Here is a 22,879-nt window from a genome sequence, read left to right on the forward strand (position 1 = left end):
TGTAAATTGTGTTGAGATATATAATATATTTGATAAACAGTGGTTTGGACCTTGGTTGCTATTATACAATGATATATTCATGTGCATAATATTTTTGTGCTTGTTGTGTGTTTGTATTTTCTAACACTTGTTCCAGGGGTATTTGAAGTGGCGGGTCGAGGATCTTACTGGGTTATATTTATGTATAACTCACTCCTTACCTGCATGTCCATGCAGATACTGTCGTTGAGAACGAAGCTGGTAATTGAAGACTTCGTGAGTGGATTCTGTTGATTATATTGGGGCATTGGGTATGCTTCTCTTAGCATTGTGTATGCTTCTTGATGATATTGGGGCATTGTGTATGCTACCTGACATATTTGGCACATTGTGTATGTTACCGTGGATTCATAGTGTTGACTAATTCTTTAACTGCCACTTATGATGGTTCGTAGTGTAAATTGTGTTGAGATATATAATATATTTGATAAACAGTGGTTTGGACCTTGGTTGCTATTATACAATGATATATTCATGTGCATAATATTTTTGTGCTTGTTGTGTGTTTGTATTTTCTAACACTTGTTCCAGGGGTATTTGAAGTGGCGGGTCGAGGATCTTACTGGGTTATATTTATGTATAACTCACTCCTTACCTGCATGTCCATGCAGATACTGTCGTTGAGAACGAAGCTGGTAATTGAAGACTTCGTGAGTGGATTCTGTTGATTATATTGGGGCATTGGGTATGCTTCTCTTAGCATTGTGTATGCTTCTTGATGATATTGGGGCATTGTGTATGCTACCTGACATATTTGGCACATTGTGTATGTTACCGTGGATTCATAGTGTTGACAAATTCTTTAACTGCCACTTATGATGGTTCGTAGTGTAAATTGTGTTGAGATATATAATATATTTGATAAACAGTGGTTTGGACCTTGGTTGCTATTATACAATGATATATTCATGTGCATAATATTTTTGTGCTTGTTGTGTGTTTGTATTTTCTAACACTTGTTCCAGGGGTATTTGAAGTGGCGGGTCGAGGATCTTACTGGGTTATATTTATGTATAACTCACTCCTTACCTGCATGTCCATGCAGATACTGTCGTTGAGAACGAAGCTGGTAATTGAAGACTTCGTGAGTGGATTCTGTTGATTATATTGGGGCATTGGGTATGCTTCTCTTAGCATTGTGTATGCTTCTTGATGATATTGGGGCATTGTGTATGCTACCTGACATATTTGGCACATTGTGTATGTTACCGTGGATTCATAGTGTTGACTAATTCTTTAACTGCCACTTATGATGGTTCGTAGTGTAAATTGTGTTGAGATATATAATATATTTGATAAACAGTGGTTTGGACCTTGGTTGCTATTATACAATGATATATTCATGTGCATAATATTTTTGTGCTTGTTGTGTGTTTGTATTTTCTAACACTTGTTCCAGGGGTATTTGAAGTGGCGGGTCGAGGATCTTACTGGGTTATATTTATGTATAACTCACTCCTTACCTGCATGTCCATGCAGATACTGTCGTTGAGAACGAAGCTGGTAATTGAAGACTTCGTGAGTGGATTCTGTTGATTATATTGGGGCATTGGGTATGCTTCTCTTAGCATTGTGTATGCTTCTTGATGATATTGGGGCATTGTGTATGCTACCTGACATATTTGGCACATTGTGTATGTTACCGTGGATTCATAGTGTTGACAAATTCTTTAACTGCCACTTATGATGGTTCGTAGTGTAAATTGTGTTGAGATATATAATATATTTGATAAACAGTGGTTTGCACCTTGGTTGCTATTATACAATGATATATTCATGTGCATAATATTTTTGTGCTTGTTGTGTGTTTGTATTTTCTAACACTTGTTCCAGGGGTATTTGAAGTGGCGGGTCGAGGATCTTACTGGGTTATATTTATGTATAACTCACTCCTTACCTGCATGTCCATGCAGATACTGTCGTTGAGAACGAAGCTGGTAATTGAAGACTTCGTGAGTGGATTCTGTTGCTGAGGTTAGCCGCATTGTTCGTGAAGGCAGTCATTTCAGCTTTATCTAGTTTATTTTTAGTTATTTCTTTTATTTTGGGTTTACAGGCCCGACACTCAAATTCATGTAACTCTGTTAGATGCTCCATGGTCTTAGCGTGAGATGTGGACTAAAAATTCTTTTTATCTTAGCATTGGTTGATTTTCATAAATCGATTATGAATTTGGTTGGCGACTATTTCACATTTTTATCATTAATAACGTTATTGGACCTGCACTTATTTTCTTTTAGTGCTTTTGTAAATTATTAAGAGTATGATATATGATTCGCCTGGCGGGTGATGTTTGCTGGGGGCCAATCACGTCTAGCGGGTATTTTGGGACGTGACATTAACACCCCTTTGTAGGTCATTGCAATGGAAGTACTACTCATAGTAAACACCTCTAAGTAGAAGAAATATCTATCTCCGGAGATACGGCTCCAACTGATCAAATGAGATCAAAATCATCATGCAGGGGAAAAGGAGGCACATCCACCCTGACAATATTTTTCTCGACATTCCACGGAGACATTCATTAGTTCGAAAAAAGACAAGAAAACGACCATGGCTTATCCCCACATCAAGATGGACCGACGTCGGGTAAAAATAATGTCTGACGCACATTATACCGCTCCAACACAGATATTCACGACCGTGAGTGATTTTTAAAAGCTCTTTGGACTTGCTCTCAATTTCATTGAAGCATGACCCACCTTCTACAAACATCCTCTATTGGACATGAAAATAATCACTACATAAAACAAGGCATTATGAATCACTGGTAGGCGTAGTATCTGCTTCAGATGATCTAACTATTGCTTCGATAGTATCCATGTCAATCGTCATAACATCCTCAACTTCGGCCTCTTCTACCTCAGCCATTACTTCATCTGCATCACCTGCACTGGCTATAGGTTCCACCCCATTAGACGCTAAATTAGATTGAACTTGGGAACTCTTGGTTTCTCTTTCTGGTTCTGTTGCATTTTGTATGGTAGACGATGCATATGGATCACTGGAAATAGTCAATGTTGATGTAACTAACAAATTCTGCAGACAGGTAAAGCGTGAATTATACTCCAGAACTATCATAGGATGAGTTAAATTACAAAACAAGAGCATATTCAGCCTCTAGCAGTTCAGAAACTATGGGAAGCCCTTTTCTTAACAAAAACTGGTATATGATCTGTTCTTTTTTCAAATTTTTACATTCTTTTTTTTTTTTTTTTTGGGGGGGGGGGGGGGGGGGGGTGGGGGTGGGGAAAGGGCCAAATATACCCCTGTACTATTGGAAATAATTTAAATATACCCTTCATTATACTTTTGGTCCAAATATACCCCTACCGTTACTTTCGGTCCAAATATACCCCTCCCATTATACTTTGGCACAAATTTTGAAGTAGGGACACATGGCAAGCTCATAATCAAATGATTCACCCCCAGTTTTAAATACCCGATTTCTTAAAGGAGATGGGTTAAATGGGTGGGTTTCTAAAGGAATCGGGTATTTAAAATTGGGGGTGCCTCCAACAACATTAAGGGCAAATTTGTGTCAAAATATAAGGGGAAGGGTATATGTGGACCGAAAGTATAACGGTAGGGGTATATTTGGACCGAAAGTATAACAAGGGGTATATTTAAACTATTTCCAATAGTATAGGGGTATATTTGGCCCTTTCCCTTTTTTTTTTTTTTAAATAACCGTGGTAAGTCCCACCAAGAATAGATACCAGGTAACTATGTCCACCAAGGTTAGGACAAATGGAAAGAAATCACCTAGTGTTTTTGTCCCAACTAGGATTGAACCTGAGACTTCATGTTTTCAACCCACTTCATTGACCACTTTAGCACAAAATTTTGTACTGGAAGCCAAATTTACAAAGAACTGGTACAAGATCTGTTAACCCTCCACGAAACGGGAACCTCAGACCCAACCACTGTCAACTAAGCTCACTAATATAATCTTACGCTATTACTACTAAGGAGTTTTCTCCAGAGAGTTGGCATTCAAGATGTTGAGATGCTACATCAATGAGATTTAAGTATGTCAAAATTTACAAGCGCTATAAGGCAAAATCCACATCAAAATCAAACCTTTTCTAGAGCCAACGCAAGTTTTGACAGCTTCGAATAAATGCTCCGCGCATCCAACAAAATCTGTTCAATATTTACTCAAACAATTAGAGACAAAGGAAAACCAATATATCAAATGCTTAATTGAGGGCCATAAATCAGACATCAGCATGAAGAGAATCTTTGTAGCAGCGAAAAGAAAATACAAATTACCCTTAAAAAATTCCTCCTATTCTCCTATTGAGTTTGTCCCACTAACATGCTATAAGACTCCTATACTAGAAAAACACAAGTTTTTTCATGAAATAGAAAAACATAGCTTCAAATTTAAAGAAAGGAAAATCATGTGGGATGAAGTACTAACATATTAAACAATTTGAAATTGAGGTTAAAAAAGATTGTCACCTCACAAAGCCTTTGCAACGTAAATGGAGGGCCTTCAGCAAAGCTATTGAGAGCTGCAAAATCAAGGTAACGTGGAAAAATCCAAATCAGAGTAATGACCCACGAAGACGAGAGCTTATCTCAACTGCATAAGGGGAACATCAAACAAGTCCAAACTAAATGTCAAATGTGAAAATGGTAATACATATTAGAAGTTTGGTAACAAAGCGAGCCCGGAAAAAGCACTATTGAAGCACCAACAAGCTATGTTGTTCGGACTCTCCAAAAATGATGCTACACCCGTGTCGGATCCTTCAAAAATGCACTACTTTTGGAGGATCCGACACGCACCCATGTCCATTTTTGAAGAGTCCGAGTAACATAGCCCACAAGTATACCTTTAGTTCAACCTGCGAGTTATAAGGCTGATTTGGAATAACAACATATTATTTGACAGGTAAATTTTTTTGATAAGGTTTATTTGACAGGTAAATGAAGTAACATATCAACAGTTACTGTTCACATGATAGCATGCATACATTATTTAAGGTGAGTAGTTTTCCAGTCCAATAGGTTGAGCCAGACTGGCACTAATAACCATAATTGAGAGATCAGCAGGCAAGTGAAAACTCTTAAAATTCTGAAAGTGAAGCAGATGAAATAGAACTGCTACCACAGAAGAGAGTAACAACACTAATATGGGAACTGTTCTTGTTTATTCGAAACTACATGACAAACCGTAACTCGCTCCTGAGCAGAAGTGGAAGGTAAAAAAAACCTTTCAAGACTTAGACCGCCATTAAGCAGATATTGAAAATGGAGATAGAAAGACATTCTGGACAAAATGTGGACTATAGTATGCATATGTAGTACCAATATGCAAATGCACTTGTTTGACCATTTCACATCAACCTAACCAAGAAGATGATTATTTACTCCTACTCAACTTCTTCCTTCTTCCTCCATTCAACCTTTTCTTTTTCACATCACATTCCCTCCCTACTGCCTAAGAGAACACATCTTAAAACATCAACATTGAACATGCTAACAAGAAGCGAAACCCCAAGCTAAACACAGAAAAACATCTAACATCCAAACACATATTATACAGCTGCCCCACACAAACAGAATAATCACTTTTACGAGAGCCTTATACTTATATCAACAACAACAACAACAACCCAGTGAAATCCCACAACGTGGGGTCTGGGGAGGGTAGAGTGTACGCAGACCTTACTCCTACCAAGGTAGGACGGCTGTTTCCGAAAGACCCTCGGCTCAATAAAAGCCTTATACTTATATGGCATGTGAAATTTTTTGTCTCAAGTAAACACACACAAAAAAAAGGGACAATACAGGAATCTGTTGTAGGATATGAATATGAAACATTACGTATCTTCTATTATTTTTGGCTAATAATAACAATGATGTCCCAACCAGCTTGCGAAAACGTCTTTCCACCAGGTACCTGCTGCTCCCACCAGCACAGGTGCTGAGTAACTCTACCAACCAAGGGTTATGCCCCTTCTTATAGAATTTTCTTTCTATCAATAGATTCTCTTATAGAATTGCTATGGTCAAATAATGCTAATTGCCCCTCATATCAAAGGAGAACAACAGGAATCAGTAAGGCAAATGACTGCGGGAATACCATCATCCAACCTCTTCACCAACTCAGGAAAGCTCTCCCCTAAACAAGATTGCTGCTGTTCGATAGTCATTTTTGACTCGGGATAATCTGACAGGACCTTCAGTAAAGCATTTAAGAGAGGTTAAAACTTAATATACATTAAGCAGAAATATTAAAACAGGATAAATTGGAACATCACTCCAAAGAAGTTTTTATATGTTCAACAACTTGGCATACCTCCCCATACCTGCTTAAGATGGAATGATAGCATAGCCTTGAGTTTGTCCCACTCATGCCTGAGCCCAAACATGCACAAAATAAATTATTCCGGAAATGGAACTTCCAAAACCATAATGCAATAGACAAGAATACAGCAGACACAGCTCTTTTTCTTTTTTCCATTTTTTTGGATCAAAATACAGCTCTTTTCTTCTTTTTCCTCAACGAGATTATTGTGTAGGAATTAAGACTTTCTATATTTACTTCCCTAGCTAAAAACAAGAAAAGACAGTCTCACATGGAACAGATTTTCATACACACTTCAATAAGTTCAAAATTGTAGATAAAAAAGTAGAATTCAAAGTTGGATCTAATTAAACTTCGGATAGTTGCTCATAAACTAGGCAGAGAAAAGAAACCTTTAAAGATGCTCCTTGAAAGGGGGCTGGGGGGTGATAGGAAGAACAAACAAATTATCAGTTAAGCACTGAACAAACAAATTCATAACACTCCTTGGATGGTGAACTGCACATGATAAGTGGGGTGGTCAACCCATGGCTGTTTCCTGGTACATGTTCCATTTGGTTACAAAGTTGGATTGGCCAAAAATATATCAAGCTAAAGAAAATTATTATTTGGATTACACCAGTAGATCAAGTAGAATATACTACCAAAAACAGGTTGCCAAATAATTTCAAGATATATATATATATATATATATATATATATAGGTGCAGAGAGAGGACAAGAGAACAAAAAGAGACATGGTATCTTGTGTACTATTATCTGAGCGCCAACAAGGCTACAACAATAATGTCATTAAACCTGCAATTGAGGTCTATAATCGAGCATATTCCAGCTGATAAACATGAGAATCTTACCAAGTCATATATTCGCATGTTGCTAGCGCAGTTGACTTGCTATGTTAGTAGCTAATGCTTGAAGCAGATGGTTCTGCTCATATTTATGGCTTAGATTCAGCTCGAGCACATCCAAGTTCTAAGACTAATTTGGGTTAGGCAAAACTCAAGAATTTAACTAGTTTTTGCTCTTTGAAATACAACATTTAGCCAACTTGAAAAAAAATTTAATAACTTTAGATAGCTAAAAGAACTGTTCTAGCCAACCAATTATATACCCCAGTTAATTTATTTAGCCCCAGGTTAACGAATCTGGCGTTCTTCCTCGACCAAAAAAAAACTGACATTCTTGTGACCTATAATGGCTATATTTCTAAGTAAGTTTTGTTCCAACTTTATTGAGTTTGTAAACAAGAAAGGCAAAGTTGTTAAGTAGAACAAGATAAGGAAAGAACTTGAAGGAGAAAGTATAAGAAAGAATAAATGAATGGTCATACAAATATGAATATGATAGCAGTAATATCACTATATAATTTTATGTCAAAGATATTCTTGCTAAACTTGCTTTCCTTTTTATAACAGTAATATCCAGGTGCGCTTGCTTGGGCTCACAGATTCATAAACCCAAATACATGGAGCCAATGAAACAATGTTTAAGATGCAGCTAACTGAGTGTAGTAATACCTTCTTACATTCAGATAGAGTTACACAACATTGAAAGGAAGATTGTTGCTTGTGACAAATATTTGTATTTCCACATCAAAGTTAAAAATGGGACTAACTCAGATATTACGAAAGAAATAAAGTGCTACTGAAAATTAAAGAGCATACCAATACTTGCCACTGGCTGCCATTACTTCAATTACACTCTTAACTTGTTCATCATTCATCTCCTTTTCAGATTCCATGCCTGTATAACACCCATATTAATTTAATAGAAACCAAGAAGATGATGGAAAGTTTAAAATGATAAATAAAGCAGCATTCCTTCGCATACCCGATTGAGGAGAATCCATATATATATATATATATATATATATATACTTGAAGATGAAGAAAAGGGTGAAAGAAGATTAAACCCTAATTCCCTCTACCCCTTTTTCCCCCCTATTTCCGGAGACAATTATGGTTTTTAGGTTGGATCGGTCGGGTATGGGTCAAACCAATCCATGGGGTTTCGGTAATGGGTCTAACTTGAAAATTTAAAAAAACAAAAAAAAAAAAAACACAAAAATACAAAACTTAATACATACCCAGCCCCTTAAAGGCTTAAGCTTACCAGCAAATTCTATTTGCACATTCGAACTTATTCCAATTGACCATTTGATTACACACTACAACAAATTTAGGCCCCGTTAGGACATAAATATAAAAAAAAAATCACTTTTTTTGGAATTTTTGAAGTTGGAATTGTGTTTGGTCATACTTTTTGAAATTGTAGTTTTTGGTGAAATGTTGTGTAAAAAGGTGAAAAAAGTGAAAAAATTTTGAAAAACAAGTTTTCTTGTTTTTAGTATTCCGGAATACAACTCCGGAAAAAAGTGAATAATTTTTATGGTCAAACGCTAAAAGTAAAAGAAGTGAAAAAAAAAAACGGAAAAAAGTGAATAATTTTTATGGCCAAACGCCCACTTAGCGTAAGGCCACAACAACTCTAGACGATATTTAAAAAGTGTTGTCAAAAATATTTGTGGGAAGGCTTTGAAGAAGCAGCCTTTGCACAAAGCTTTTGACTACCGAAATATTGGCAGCGCTTCTAAAGCATGCTCTTTAGTAGTAAATGCTGCACTTTATAAGTGTTTCCAAATCATAACACAACTGGCAACACTTACGCTTTTAAAATGTGCTATTTTTGTAATTCTAAAATCGACATTAACAAGTGTACACTAATAGTTCTCATAAAAATTTTGCTAAAATAATTATGTTCTCTCCATATATCTAATTTCCCCCAATTTCTAAAAGGTTAAAGTATACCTCCAATGAAGGGTTTCTCGCGCATCAGTACCTCCAACGAAATTGTTGTAATTTTCTTGCTCGCTTCTATCGTAGTTTTCTTCCGATAAACCTCTGTGGAATCTATTGTGGTATTGCTAGGACGTTATCTGATAGTGTTCTTACAAGTTTAAACCCTGAAATTTCTAGAAGCCCTTACAATTTTTAAACTCTGAAATCAACTAGGGTTATTTATATTGCACCAACTTCAATAACCGCTACATATAATGAATTTTCACCTAATCCATTGTTCTAAAGAGTATATATATGAGCATAGAAAGAGACTGTAATGGGTGACTGTTTTTGTGAAGTCAATTTCGTCGATGATAAAAATATCTAGAAATATTTTCAATATGGGTCCGATTACGAGCACCAGTTCATAAGTTAGGATTGGGACAGTATTTTTTTTATTAGTGATATTTATTAATAACTGATATTCTATGTTTTGGCATGCCATATTGGTTAGTGTTAAGTTTCCTATTATTTCCGCTCCAGTTTAGACATTAGGGATATTGGTACCTAGCATATCTTTATTGATGTGTGTCATCGTTACTCTGTGTTCGTTGCTCTTTGATAGAATGTATATGTTGTCCAAATTAGAAAACATGTACCAGAATCATTTTTTTATTCGTTTGTAGAAAATCCATGACTTAGTTGTCATATACAGGTACAGACCTTGTCTGTTTTGGTGTATATTGTATAGTTGTAGCTTCTGCAGCATTTGCAAAGGTTTAGTACAATATATGTATTTCTCTGGCTTATCTTGTGTGTCTGTAGTTTTTCTTGACTATTTCTTTCATAAAAATAATAATGTAGTACTCTTAATAAGTCGGTCAAACATTCCTAACTTGGAGAAAACTTGATAAAAAAATATTTCTGTTTCATTAGTTGTGAATCCTTAGTGTTAGGTTGCACGACCTAAGTGTATGTCCCAATGTGTACCTATTTTTTGTCTATGGATAGAACACGCTACCTAACCTGTTCTATAAACGTGTTTGCGGAATAAAAACAAACAGGAAGGTAAAGGACACTGGAATTTTATGTGGAAACCACCCAGCTCAAAGGTGATAAAAACCAAGACCTGCAGACCTACAGGATTTACTTCAACTCCACTACTACAACGAGCCAACTACAAATTCAAATTACAGACCTGAAACCTAGAAAGTACACTCTAATCCCTATCTCACTAATAACACTCTGACTAGCAAGCAACCTTCAAGTAGTAAACTCCTACTTGAAGTTGAATTTACAACCAATGTTTGTATCTACTTATATGCTTCTATGTAAGCGGATAAAGATACAACTCGATAGAATAAACCTAATACAAGATATCTAAACTTGTGAACTAGAGAACATTATACACTAAAATAGTTCCTTCAATCCTTCTTCTTGCACTAAGGATGCAACCCCGGATTCTTGAATACTTTTGGATATTTTTTCTTCACTCGATATTCTGAATTCTCTCTTTGTGGGTGCACAAACTTCTTCTTGGGTATTTATAACATTGTAGCTCCGCAAATCGGTTGACAAAACCTTCGCCTTATTGGACAATAAGACGCATAAGGTTTTGTGTTGTACTTGGATTCCTTCCTTGTTGAGTCGGCTTCTTTTCCTTGTAGAAGGCTTACTAATCCCTTCAAATATGGCAAGGAATCTTTCATACTTGACCGTTAAGTTCTTTGCATAATTCTTCAAATCCAAGTTGTTGTAGGACTTGCCCTGGAACATGTTCACGAACTTGTTTCATCCATCTGGTTCGTCTACCTCTGAATCTCTGCACTGTCTCAGATAGAACATGTTCATGTACCTGTTCCACAAATCTCTTTCATTTTTCATATGCCATTGAACTGCTTCTGAGATCATGGCTGGAACATGTTGACAGACCTGTTTCATATAACTGTAAGCTCATCCACTGCACTAATCACTTCTGGGTCATTCATTCACTGTACCTGATGACCTGTATGAACATGTTGTTCTATTTTCATTTATGACTTCTTAGTATGGAGCTTGTTTGCACACTTGTTCTATTTCTACAATAAGTTTCTCCCTTTGCTGAGTCATCTTTCTGATATATAATTATATTCTGTCTGGATGGATCATGTTTCTGAACCTGGTTCGATGATAATGCCTTGTCGTCTTATTTTATCAATCATCAAAACTTCACAATGTCAACAAATTCTTACTTTTTGAAGATGACAAACTCCATGTTGAGCATTCCACTTGTCACAGCCCTAGCTGGAGGGGCATGACTGGCACCCGACCGTAAGGCCAAGCGCCTACCTGTAATGTCTTTCATACATTTCTTACAACACCTGGGCCGATAAGGCCTACATATACGGGACTGATAAGTAGAAATTATGTCATCCATTATTAACTTACGAAGCATGGACTATGACCATACATATATGTACACAAGCCGACAAGGATACCACGAGGACACATAACTCATAACAAGGCCGGCAAGGACATACCAAAAGATGTACATACCAGACACGAGCCGACAAGGCTATACATAAGAATCTTGTACACATGACACATGTCTACGAGCCTCTAAGAGTACATCTAACTGACATAACGGTCGGGACAGGACCCCGCCATACCCAAAATATACATATATACAGTGCATACCAAAATGAAAGCAAAGCAAGTCCGGAAGTAGTAGAACTCGCCGGACCGCCGAACTGGAGCAACCTACTGATGGGTACGTCAATATGAGGAGTTGGAACTGCAAGCATGAATGCGGCGTCCCCGCAAGCGACGTCAAAACGGAAAGTGTACCGAGTATGTAAGGCAGGATGAACATGACATAAAGATAACATAAGTATAGATAACATAAGTGAAGAAGACTGGAAGGAAACAACCTGGAACCTGGATGCCTCTGAGGGCGTACATTATGCATACAAACTCTTTTACATATACATATACTTTTATAGGGATCTGAGGGCTAGTATCATATCATATACGCCGCTCTTTGGGGCTCATCTCATCATATAACTGTTGTATCCCGTATTTTTGAACGTCAGATTATTTGCTGAGATGGGACCCACACATCGAGATTTTTTTTTGGGACATCTGAAAATTCATATGAATCACATATGAGAAGTTAAACACAACTCAAGAAGGACCCTTGGGCCAAATCAAAGTGGAAGTCCTCCAAACGAATATTTTAAGAAAACGTTTTCGGGTGATCTGACTTCAAGGGGCAAAAACGGTATTATAAGTTTGGAATTTGGAAAAGTACCAAGAACTAGAAGTTGTAGATAATTGAATTAGCTTTCCAACCATAGGTTGTGGGTGCCCAGGTGACGTCGGTACAAGGAGATATGAACGTTTTAAGGTCGAAAGGTCAGTGGGCTAGGCCCAACTCGGGACCAAACCGAGTTGGCCCAAAAAAATCAAAAAAATAATAAGGCCCAAATTTGTGAGGCCCAACCGGCCATGGTTATGGCCCAAGCCCATATTACATAAAATTTGGTCAATAAATAAGATGACTAAGTCATCTTTATCACACAACCTCTAGAATATTCAAGAAGTTGAAGAACAAGAAAGAGAAGGAGAAAAGTTGAAGGCCATTTCGGCCAAGATCAAATTTCCAAGGAAAAATTGATAAAAATTCTTCAAAAATCATTTTCTACCAAGTAAAGGGTGATTAACAAGGTGGAGTTGTTGTTGGAGCAAGAAAAATGCAAAATCATACAAGTTGTCAAGTTGTAGTCAAGTGAGAAGTTGAAGAAGAAAGGTGAGTTTTGATCTTGTTTTATGTGTTATATATGGTTTATATGTGTTGTAGTATGCTAAAATGGATGAAATTCATGAAGGAGAGAAATATAGTATATGGTCGTGTATATATATATGTGTGTGGGAGTCATGCTTCAATTATTTTAATTAGTGTTTAGTTGTTATTGTTGTGAATGATATGTGGAAAATGGAAGTTGAATGAGTTTGGAGAGATTGTAGTGGTGTATACATGTTGGAGCCGTGTGAGTGTGCATGGTATGTGTGGCCGTGTATACTTGATGTATAGTCGTGTATATTGGTGAGTTGTGAAAGAATAATGAGCGAGTTGTAATTAATATCTTAATCATTGTGTTGTAGATGTTATATCGCAAATAAAGACTTGACAAGTTTGGTGAAGTATTGGCAATTGGAAGTTTGTGTAAATTGAAAATAATGTTTTTGTATGGAAGACATGTAATGGTATTACTATGATGTTGTTGGAATATATGTATTATAAGGTTATTGTTGTTTCATTGGAATTGGAGAGTATTGAAGGAGGTAGAATGTTAATTGAAGTGTTGGAATGCACCTTGAATGGAATATGTGAATTTTTAGTGTGATTGTTGAATTATGTTAATAGTTTGGCCGGGTTTGAATTCCCGGATTGTGATTGATGAGAATTTGGCTATGTTGAATGTTGAGGATGGTATATTTACAGAGGAAGTGCTGCCGAAATTTCGGTAGCCAAGTGGTTCCTTAAGATTCTAACTCTAAGTACCCTAATGAAAGTTTGGGTAAATGTGACCAATTTGCAGATTTTGACGAGATTGCAACGTGAATTCGGAATAGCAAAAGAAGAGGAAAGAGGTATGTAAGGCTTCACCCTTCTTTCTATGGTATGTCTTAGTTGAAATAAGTTGGGTACGAGCCTCGGGGACAACTCGGTTCCCCGGAATCCGCACCTAAAGTTTTCCACTTTTTGTTCAATAGAATTGAACTAGAAAGTGTGCCAATTGTTGGAAAAACCTCCTACACCCTTAGAACTTGTATAAATGGGACCCGATTACCCTAAGACCCTCACAAGTAACGCTATGACACGTAACATACGTAAATCGTATACGCTACCTCATCCGGCCCGAGGTGGGCCTGCTACTCTCGGATTTTTCCTTACAGTCTTGCTTGACTTACTTGAAGTGAATCCAAAGGGAACCTTTGATCCCGATTTCAATACCAAATGATAAATACTATGACTCCACTAACGAGGGCACTTCCATGACGATAATGATAACAATGATGTTAGATAAGAGAATATGCCTATGATACGTACTACCGGAACGACTCTATGACTAAGATGACTAAGCTAAGTATCTTATGTAAACATGAAAATGATAAACTAATTTTTGAATCTTATTTATATTTCCTAGCTATGACTTTATTTTCTAAAAGATTTCAAAGTCTATGAACCGTCATCTATGATGCCCCGATTTAATTCTACGTTTACTTTAATATTATTCCCCGTTGGTAGTCTCACCTTAAAATACTCGTTCCTTCAAGGTGAGATAAAGCGATCACGAGTATTCTATAATATAATTGGAGGTCACCGACCTTACGTCACTCCGATGACTACATGATTCTTCTTTGGGCTTTCCTGCGTGCCTATGAGACATATGTATATAGGATACGTAAATGCATATAAGACATGTAAATGTATGTAAGATATGTGTATATATTTTTAAAACATGCACATGACGAAAGAGCTAGAGCGCTATAGACGCTGATGTACCTACACGACACACGTATATGTATATGATAAAAGAGCTAGAGCACTATAGACGCTGATATATGTACATGATATATGCATGTGTATACGGGGAAAATGGAGGTAAGGGCAGAGCGTTATGAACGCATATCCACCTGATCAGTTGGCATTACATGATATGATATCGTCCCGGACGCGGGATGCCCGGACGCGGGATGTGTATATTTATGGTTAAATGGATCGGCTGCCGACGCCTCGGCAATATGAGATGTCCTATTTTATATGTATATGTATATGAACAAGGAAAGATTCTTAAAGGAAAGCTAAGTACGCATAGCACCTGCCAAGGGTATATATATATACAGGTTATGTTTCTATCCCAGGACATATGTTGTAACTCTCTTATGTCATTATACATGATTCATATTTTCTGTATATTACTATTCATGCCTTACATACTCGGTACACTATTCGTACTGACGTCCCTTCTTGTGGACGCTGCGTTTCATGCCGCGCAGGTCAGCAGACAGGCGGATTTGATCCTTAGAAGCTCTACCAGCAGTGTTGACAGTGCTCCAGTTATTCCGGAGCCTCACTTCCTTGGTACTATTTTGTGTATATATATTCGGGCATGGCAGTACTCAGCCCTTTCTATGTATAAGTGTACTACGTCTAGAGGCTCGTAGACAGATATGTACAGTCAGTTAAGTATAGTTAGGTATATGGTGTTTTGGTATGCTAATGTTGATGTATAAGTGATAACGAAGTTTATTAGTCTATGTTCAGAATGACGCCGCTAATGTTAATGTTAAAAAAAAATGGCTCTGTTTACATGGCTTGCTAAGAGGTAAAGGTAAAACGATAGACAAGGGGTGCTCGGTACAAGTATCGGGTACTCGTCACGGCCCCTAGACGGGTCATGACAATAACATGCCTAACTGCAATGATGTAATTGGACACTAGTGCCATGCCTGCCAGTTATAGCCTGGGGTGTTATAATATACATATATAGCCTCTGAGGGCGTACATTATGGATGCAGACTCTTTTACATATACATATAAATATATAGGCCCCTGTAGGCTAGGATCATATCATATACGCCGCACTTTGGGCTCATCTCATTATATAACATGCCCAACTGCAGTGGTGTAATTGCACACTGGTGCCATGCCTGCCAGTTATAGCCCAAGGTGTTATAATATACATATATAGCGCACATTAGTGCCATGCCAACCGGTTATAGCCCAGGGTGTTATCTTATACATATTTAACGCACATTAGTGCCATGCCAACCGGTTATAGCCCGAGGTGTTATCTTATACATATATAATGCACATTAGTAACATGCCCGCCGGTTATAGCCCGGGGTGTTATCTTATACATACACACACACACATGATGCATGAAATACATGGAGTAGGAATACCAAGCCATTCGGGGTGACATAAGGTCGCTTCAGAACCGTATTTATGCACTGGCTGGACGACAGGATCTTGAGTCTTCCCCCAATATTGTTACAGGTATCTTATTAGTATCTTCTCATGATGTATATGCATTGATTGATCTAGAGTCTACATTGTCATATGTTACTCCTTATATTACGGGTTAGTTTGGAGTGAAATGTCACGACCCAGCCCCGTGGGCCGCGGCTGGCACCCTACCTGGGTACCCAGACCAAATCGCACATTCATTTACCGAATCCAAACTCATTTCAAAATTTCATAAAAGTCATATCAAACATAATTTATATCAAAATATGTCTTACGCGGTCGCACATATCAAAATATCATATCGAATCCGAAAGGAGCGGCGGAATAGACATCGCCGGTCATAAGTGCAAATATAAGCATAAGGGCCATTTAGGGCCATCATAACAAACGGACCGCTTTAAGACCATATATCAAAGTCAAACAAACACATATAGGACCCTCGCCCCACAAACATGACTACAGGCCTCTACGAATCCAAAACAAAGACATATGGCGAGACAGGGCCCCGCCGTACCCGAATAGTCAAATGTACAAAATATACATAGCAAAAGATATCTGTACCAGAAGTGGACTACGGATCAAGGAGGAGTACTCCGAAATAGCAGAAAAGTGAAGCCTACAGTGGAGGATCACCAATATCTGTACCTGCGGGCATGAAACGCAGCCCCCAAAGAAAGGGGGTCAGTACGAAATATGTACTGAGTATGTAAAGCACGGAGTACAGAAATATGAGCCAAAACTGAAAGCAAACCGGATATCAAAGGGAAGTACCAATCAGTATGTCAAAATCTGTATCAAATCATGTACATATACATAATGCAAACGAAATCATGCAAACGCTCAAGAACGTGGTCGCCACTCCGACGCTGGCGCCACACACAGCATAACACCAGAAGGTTTCGAATCTCCGTACATCCCCGAACACAAACATAAGTGAGCGTATCGCATCACTAGCCATATCACAGCATAACTCCAAACGGAACCCGGCCCTATGGCGAGGCCTCGGGAACCGTAACACAGCATACGGCTGAATTATCATAGGGCGCACGAATCATAACCGGCCCGGGAACCGGTGAACGAAGTCATAATAAGGCACGAGCGGAGTCGTGAGCGAACAAATGCAAATTATATTTCAAAATAGCCTTTCAACACATAATGAGTTCATAAGTCCTTTCATAAACCAAAGATAGTCAAATCGTTAGTTGGTACGAGTGTTTATTTCACAAAACGTTTCCAAAGTGGCGCATATGGCTCAAAACGTAATTTAACATATCATAATAATCGAAGCATATCTCATAGAGGAACGTTTCAAAATCATAGGTTCCATATCACACTTTATCAAAAAGGAGAGCCCAATAGGACAAACAGGGCGTCTCGGGGTTGGCGGGCCCACCTCGGGTCGAATCGAGGCGGCGAACATAATTTACGAACATTTAAAGGCCAAAAGGTCATACATAATCATTTCCAAGTGACCCGATCACATTTCGATAGGTTTCGGACATTTGGTTGCATTCTAACCAAAATAGAGCCTTTAGGCTTCAATTGAATTGAATGAATAGTAACTATTCTGTGGATCGGGTTTCGAGGAGCAGACTTGCTCCAGGGGTTCCGATATTCACCTAACATACTAAGACATGCCAAACGAAGAAGTGGGGAGCTTTACATACCTTATAGGCGTCTTATGCTCTCCTTAAAATCAAATCTCGTTTCGTCCAGAATCTGCAAATGGTCAAAGTTACCAATTAGAGATTCTTAGGCTTAAAATTTCCATTAACTTGATTTTTGCCTACCGGAATTTCGGCAGCATTTCCCCTATAAATCTAACACCCCCGAGACTTAACTCGGCTCAATATATGTCAACACAACAGCCCATAAGATCACAAATATCATAAGGCACACAAAAGTCATTAAAGCGTCGATATTCTTCCTTTCTACCTAAACCAACAACTTTCATCCAAACTTCACGACATCAAACTAACGTCCACGTTATCATATTCATTTGTTCATTCAAAGTTATTCAAACTTATTCCAATAACATTCCAAGCAATATTCATAGGTTCATGTGATTCGTCATTGTCCATATTCCTTTCAAAACATCAAAAGTTACGACGAACATCCTAACTTGCATTGTTTCATTCCGAATTTACTAACATCAACCATAAGTCACATTTAAAGTCTTTAGCATCATAGATATACAATGATATACACAAATATACCAAAGGTATATACTTTCCCATAACGTTCCGAAATCATTTTCCAACACCTATTCGATTCATCAATCAATCATTTACGTCATAAAGGTCACAACGACGCAATTAACGAACTAACAAATCAATTCCACCTTGCCTTACACACTATATAGCTCACGGCTAGCATACCAAACACACACACACACGGCTTTCTACACACACATCAAAGTTACGGGATTCTCGTCTATTCTCAATCCTTAACACATTCATATCAATTCCATAACATTAGAGGGGCAAAATTCTTACCTTTTCTTGAAAATACGACTTGCCGCAAACGTGATTCTTGTGCCAAACAAATTGTATCACGTCGGACTAGAATTTTTTTCTTGTTGTTGGAAATGGAGTTCGGTCGAGAGCCTCAAGAGAGGTGTTCTTCAATTTTTGTTTTGTTTTGTTTGATTTCTTGAAGATTCCAAAGGCAAATCTTGATATATATCTTCTACATGGTCACATGCATAACACATGACCATTAAAAATGGGTTTTGGGCCATGTCTTGGCCGGCTCCCTTCAAGACTTTGGGCCTCAATTTGTTCTAATTTTTCTTGGCCCAATTCATTAAAAGTCCCGTTTTGTAATTCCCGAAACTAATTTCCGAAATTCCAAATTTACCCTCGGCCTTCCCCGATGTCTTAACATTAATGATTTCATAACCAACATAGTCATGTCAACTAGAATCAAAATATTTCCTCATAACACACAAGTCTTAATTATTTCTCGATTTCCAATTATACGAAAACACGGAACATAACATGAAACCTGAGTCGATTAAACCTTTCGAAGTGTCTACGCCCGTTGGTGACCCAGTGATAGCTAGATGGGTATATAAAAATTGTGTGGTTATAGTCTATGATCGTCGTACCATGGCAGACCTGATTGAGCTGAATATGGTGGATTTTGATGTCATTATGGGTATGGATTGGTTGGCTTCTTGTTATGCTAATGTTGATTGTAGAACGAAAATGGTTCGCTTCTAGTTTCCAGGAGAACCAGTTCTAGAGTGAAAGGGTAATACAGCGTCTCCGAGAGGTAGGTTTATTTCCTATCTAAAAGCAAGGAAGGTGATTTCTAAAGGTTGCATTTATCATTTAGTCTGGGTTCAAGATACAGAAGCGAAGCCACCAACTCTTCAATCTGTTCCAGTAGTGAATGAGTTTCCAGATGTGTTTCCGAATGAGCTTCCAGGTCTTCCACCTGAACGGGAGATTGATTTTGCTATTGATGTGTTACCAGATACTGAGCCAATATCTATTCCTCCTTATAGAATGGCTCCTGCAGAATTGAAGGAATTAAAGGAGTAGTTGAAGGATTTACTTGAGAAAGGCTTTATTAGGCCTAGCTCATCACCATGGGGAGTACCTGTGTTTTTTGTAAGAAAGAAAGATGGCTCCTTACGAATGTGTATTGATTACAAACAACTGAATAAGGTGTCGATAAAGAACAAGTATCCACTTCCAAGGATTGATGATTTATTCGATCAGTTGTAGGGTGCCAAATGGTTTTCAAAGATAGATTTGAGATAAGGGTAATATCAGGTGGGAGTCAGAGAGAAGGATATTCCGAAGACAGTCTTCAGAACTAGATATGGTCATTTCGAGTTTCGGGTAATGTCATTCGGGTTGACTAATGCACCAGCGGTATTTATGGATTTGATGAACAATGTATTTAGACCTTTCGTGGATTCGTTTGTGATTGTGTTTATCGATGATATCCTGGTATATTCTCGATCCGAGGCAAAGCATGCTGATCATTTACATACTGTTCTTAGAGTTCTTCAGGCCCGAAAGTTATATGCAAAGTTCTCAAAATGTGAGTTTTGGTTGAATTCAGTAACTTTTTTAGGGCATATTATTTCAGCTAATGGTATTCGGATAGATGCTCAAAAGATTGAAGTTGTGAAGACTTGGCCGAGACCTACAACACCTACTGAAGTTCGTAGTTTTTTGGGTTTGGAAGGCTATTATAGAAGATTTGTAGAAGGTTTTCTTCTATTTCTGCACCACTGACGAAGTTGACTCAAAAAGTAGCTAAATCTCAATGGACGAATGCTTGCGAGCACAGTTTTTAGGAGTTGAAGAATAGATTGACTTCGGCCCTGGTTCTGACACTTCCAGAAGGATCAGAGGGCTATGTTATTTATTTTGATGACTCGGGCATTGGACTAGGTTGTGTATTGATGCAGCACGGTAAAGTCATTGCTTATGCTTCAAGACAGTTGCAGAAACATGAGAAAAACTACCCAACCCACGATCTAGAACTAGCTGCGGTGATTCATGCATTGAAGATGTGGAGGCACTATTTGTATAGCATTCATGTTGATATCTATACAGACCATAGGAGCCTCCAGTATTTTCAAGCATAAAAAGTTAAATTTGCGACAAAGGCGATGGTTGGAACTATTGAAAGACTATGATGTTAGCATCTTGTATCATCCTAGAAAGACAAATGTAGTAGCTGATGCTCTTAGCTGCAAATCCATGGGTAGCTTATGTGATGTTCAGCTAGAGAAAAGGAAGCTATCCCGTGAGCTTCAGCGGTTAGCTAGCCTAGGAGTTCGATTGTTAGACTCGGGCGATACGGGAGTTACTACTCAAGATTCAACTGTCTCGTCTTTGGTAGTTGAGGTGAAAGAGCGCCAATATGAGGATCCCATGTTAGTTCATTATAGAGATATGTTTCCTCAAAATAAAGGTCATCATTTGAGATTTCTGCAGATGGAGTTCTCAGGTACCGAGGTAGACTATGTGTTCTTGATATTCCAGGGTTACATCGCCATGTTTTGGGGGAAGCCCATTATTCCTATTATTCTGTCCATCCGGGTGTGACAAAGATGTATCATGATATTAAGTCAATTTATTAGTGGGATGGAATGAAGAAAGACATAGTAGAGTTTGTAGCTCAATGTCCAAACTGTCAGCAGGTAAAGATCGAGCATCAGAAGCCTGGTGAATTGTTACAAGCTATGGAAATTCCGACTTGGAAATGAGAAGTAATCAACATGGATTTTATTGTAGGCTTGCCTCGTTCTCAGCATAAGTATTATTCCATATGGGTAATTGTGGATAGACTTATGACATCAACTCATTTTCTACCTGTCAGAACTACGTATTCAGCTGAAGATTATGCAAAGCTTTATATCAAAGAGATAGTACGACTCCATGGTGTTCCAGTATCCATTATCTCGAAAGAGGTGCGCAGTTTACAACAAATTTTTGGAAGTCTTTCCAGCAGGGTTTAAGGACTCAGGTGAGTCTTAGCACAACATTTCATCCCTAGACTGATAGACAGGCTGAGCGTACTATTCAAACCCTTGAGGATATGCTACGGGCAAGTCTGCTAGACTTCGGAGGCAATTGAGATGATCATTTGCCGCTCATTGAGTTTGCATATAACAACAATTATCATTCTAGTATCCAGATAGCCCCGTATGAGGCTTTATATGGGCGCAAGTGTAGATCACCAATTGGATGGTTCGAAGTAGGGGATACTAAATTAATAGGGCCAAATTTGATTCAGCAAGTAGTGGAGAAGGTCAAGTTTATTCAGGATCGATTATTGGCTGCTCAGAGTCGTCAAAAGTCTTATGTAGATAATCACCAACGAGACTTAAATTCCAGATTGGTGACTGGGTATTCTTGAAAGTGTCATAGATGAAAGGTGTTATGAGATTTGGTAAGAAAGGTAAACTTAGTCCTCAATACATTGGACCCTAAAGAATTGTTTGCAAAGTAGGCCAGGTGGCCTATGAGTTAGATCTACCTTCAGACTTGGAGTCAGTCCACCCAGTTTTCCATGTGTCAATACTTCGCAAGTGTATTCGAGATCCTTCAGGAGTTGTGCCCATTAGTGATATTCAGGTTACTGCGCATCTCTCATATGAAGAGGTTCCCATTGTCATTTTAGATAGACAGGTTTGGAGATTGAGAACTAAGGATGTAGCTTCAGTTAAAGTCCTATGGAGAAACAAGAAGACGGAGGAGATGACTTAGGAAGCTAAAGAAGATATGAAGTCTAAATATCCTCATCTATTTTCAGCTCCAGAACAGATCCAGACTACATCATGATTATCCTCAGGTATGTGTTATTTATCTACTCTTATTGGTTGTTGTTATATCCCGCGTTTTTGCGCATTTGGAAAAGATGGAATAATCTTGACTTGTAGGAGATAAGGCTATGTTTTTATTTTATTTAACACATGTGTGATATTCGGGAGAAATATTGTTGCGGAAATACGGAGGAAGGCCAAGGGCAAAATTTGGAATTTTGGAATTTTGTTTTGGGAATTACAAATAAGATTCATCAATTATTGGGCTAAAAAAAAAAGAAAGAGAAATTGAGGCCCAAAGCAAGGGGTGGCCGGCCATGTGCCTTGGCCCAAGCCCAAATATTTGAGTCATGTGATAAATTAATATAAGGGACCATTAGTCATCTTCTACTAGAAGATTCAAGGATCAAAACTTGAAGAGCAAAGAGAGGGCC

At 38.1% G+C, this 22,879-nt stretch overlaps 1 protein-coding gene across 1 annotated transcript in view; it reads right to left on the reverse strand.

Moving 5' to 3' along the window:
• Nucleotides 1–2,476: 2,476 nt before the first annotated feature.
• The window catches only part of LOC132637557 (uncharacterized), an 86,563-nt gene continuing 66,160 nt past the window's right edge, over nt 2,477–22,879 (reverse strand). The window contains exons 2-9 of the mRNA XM_060354629.1: nt 10,951–11,051; nt 8,474–8,528; nt 8,026–8,104; nt 6,363–6,411; nt 6,137–6,233; nt 4,507–4,559; nt 4,123–4,185; nt 2,477–3,078 (exon numbers count right to left, since the gene is read on the reverse strand). Of these exons, the coding sequence (XP_060210612.1) occupies nt 2,797–3,078; nt 4,123–4,185; nt 4,507–4,559; nt 6,137–6,233; nt 6,363–6,411; nt 8,026–8,104; nt 8,474–8,528; nt 10,951–11,051 (779 nt within the window). The 3' untranslated portion in view covers nt 2,477–2,796. The remainder of the gene's footprint in view (nt 3,079–4,122; nt 4,186–4,506; nt 4,560–6,136; nt 6,234–6,362; nt 6,412–8,025; nt 8,105–8,473; nt 8,529–10,950; nt 11,052–22,879) is intronic.

This window comes from Lycium barbarum, chromosome 4 (assembly GCF_019175385.1).
Source record: "Lycium barbarum isolate Lr01 chromosome 4, ASM1917538v2, whole genome shotgun sequence".
Lineage (NCBI taxonomy): Eukaryota > Viridiplantae > Streptophyta > Magnoliopsida > Solanales > Solanaceae > Lycium > Lycium barbarum.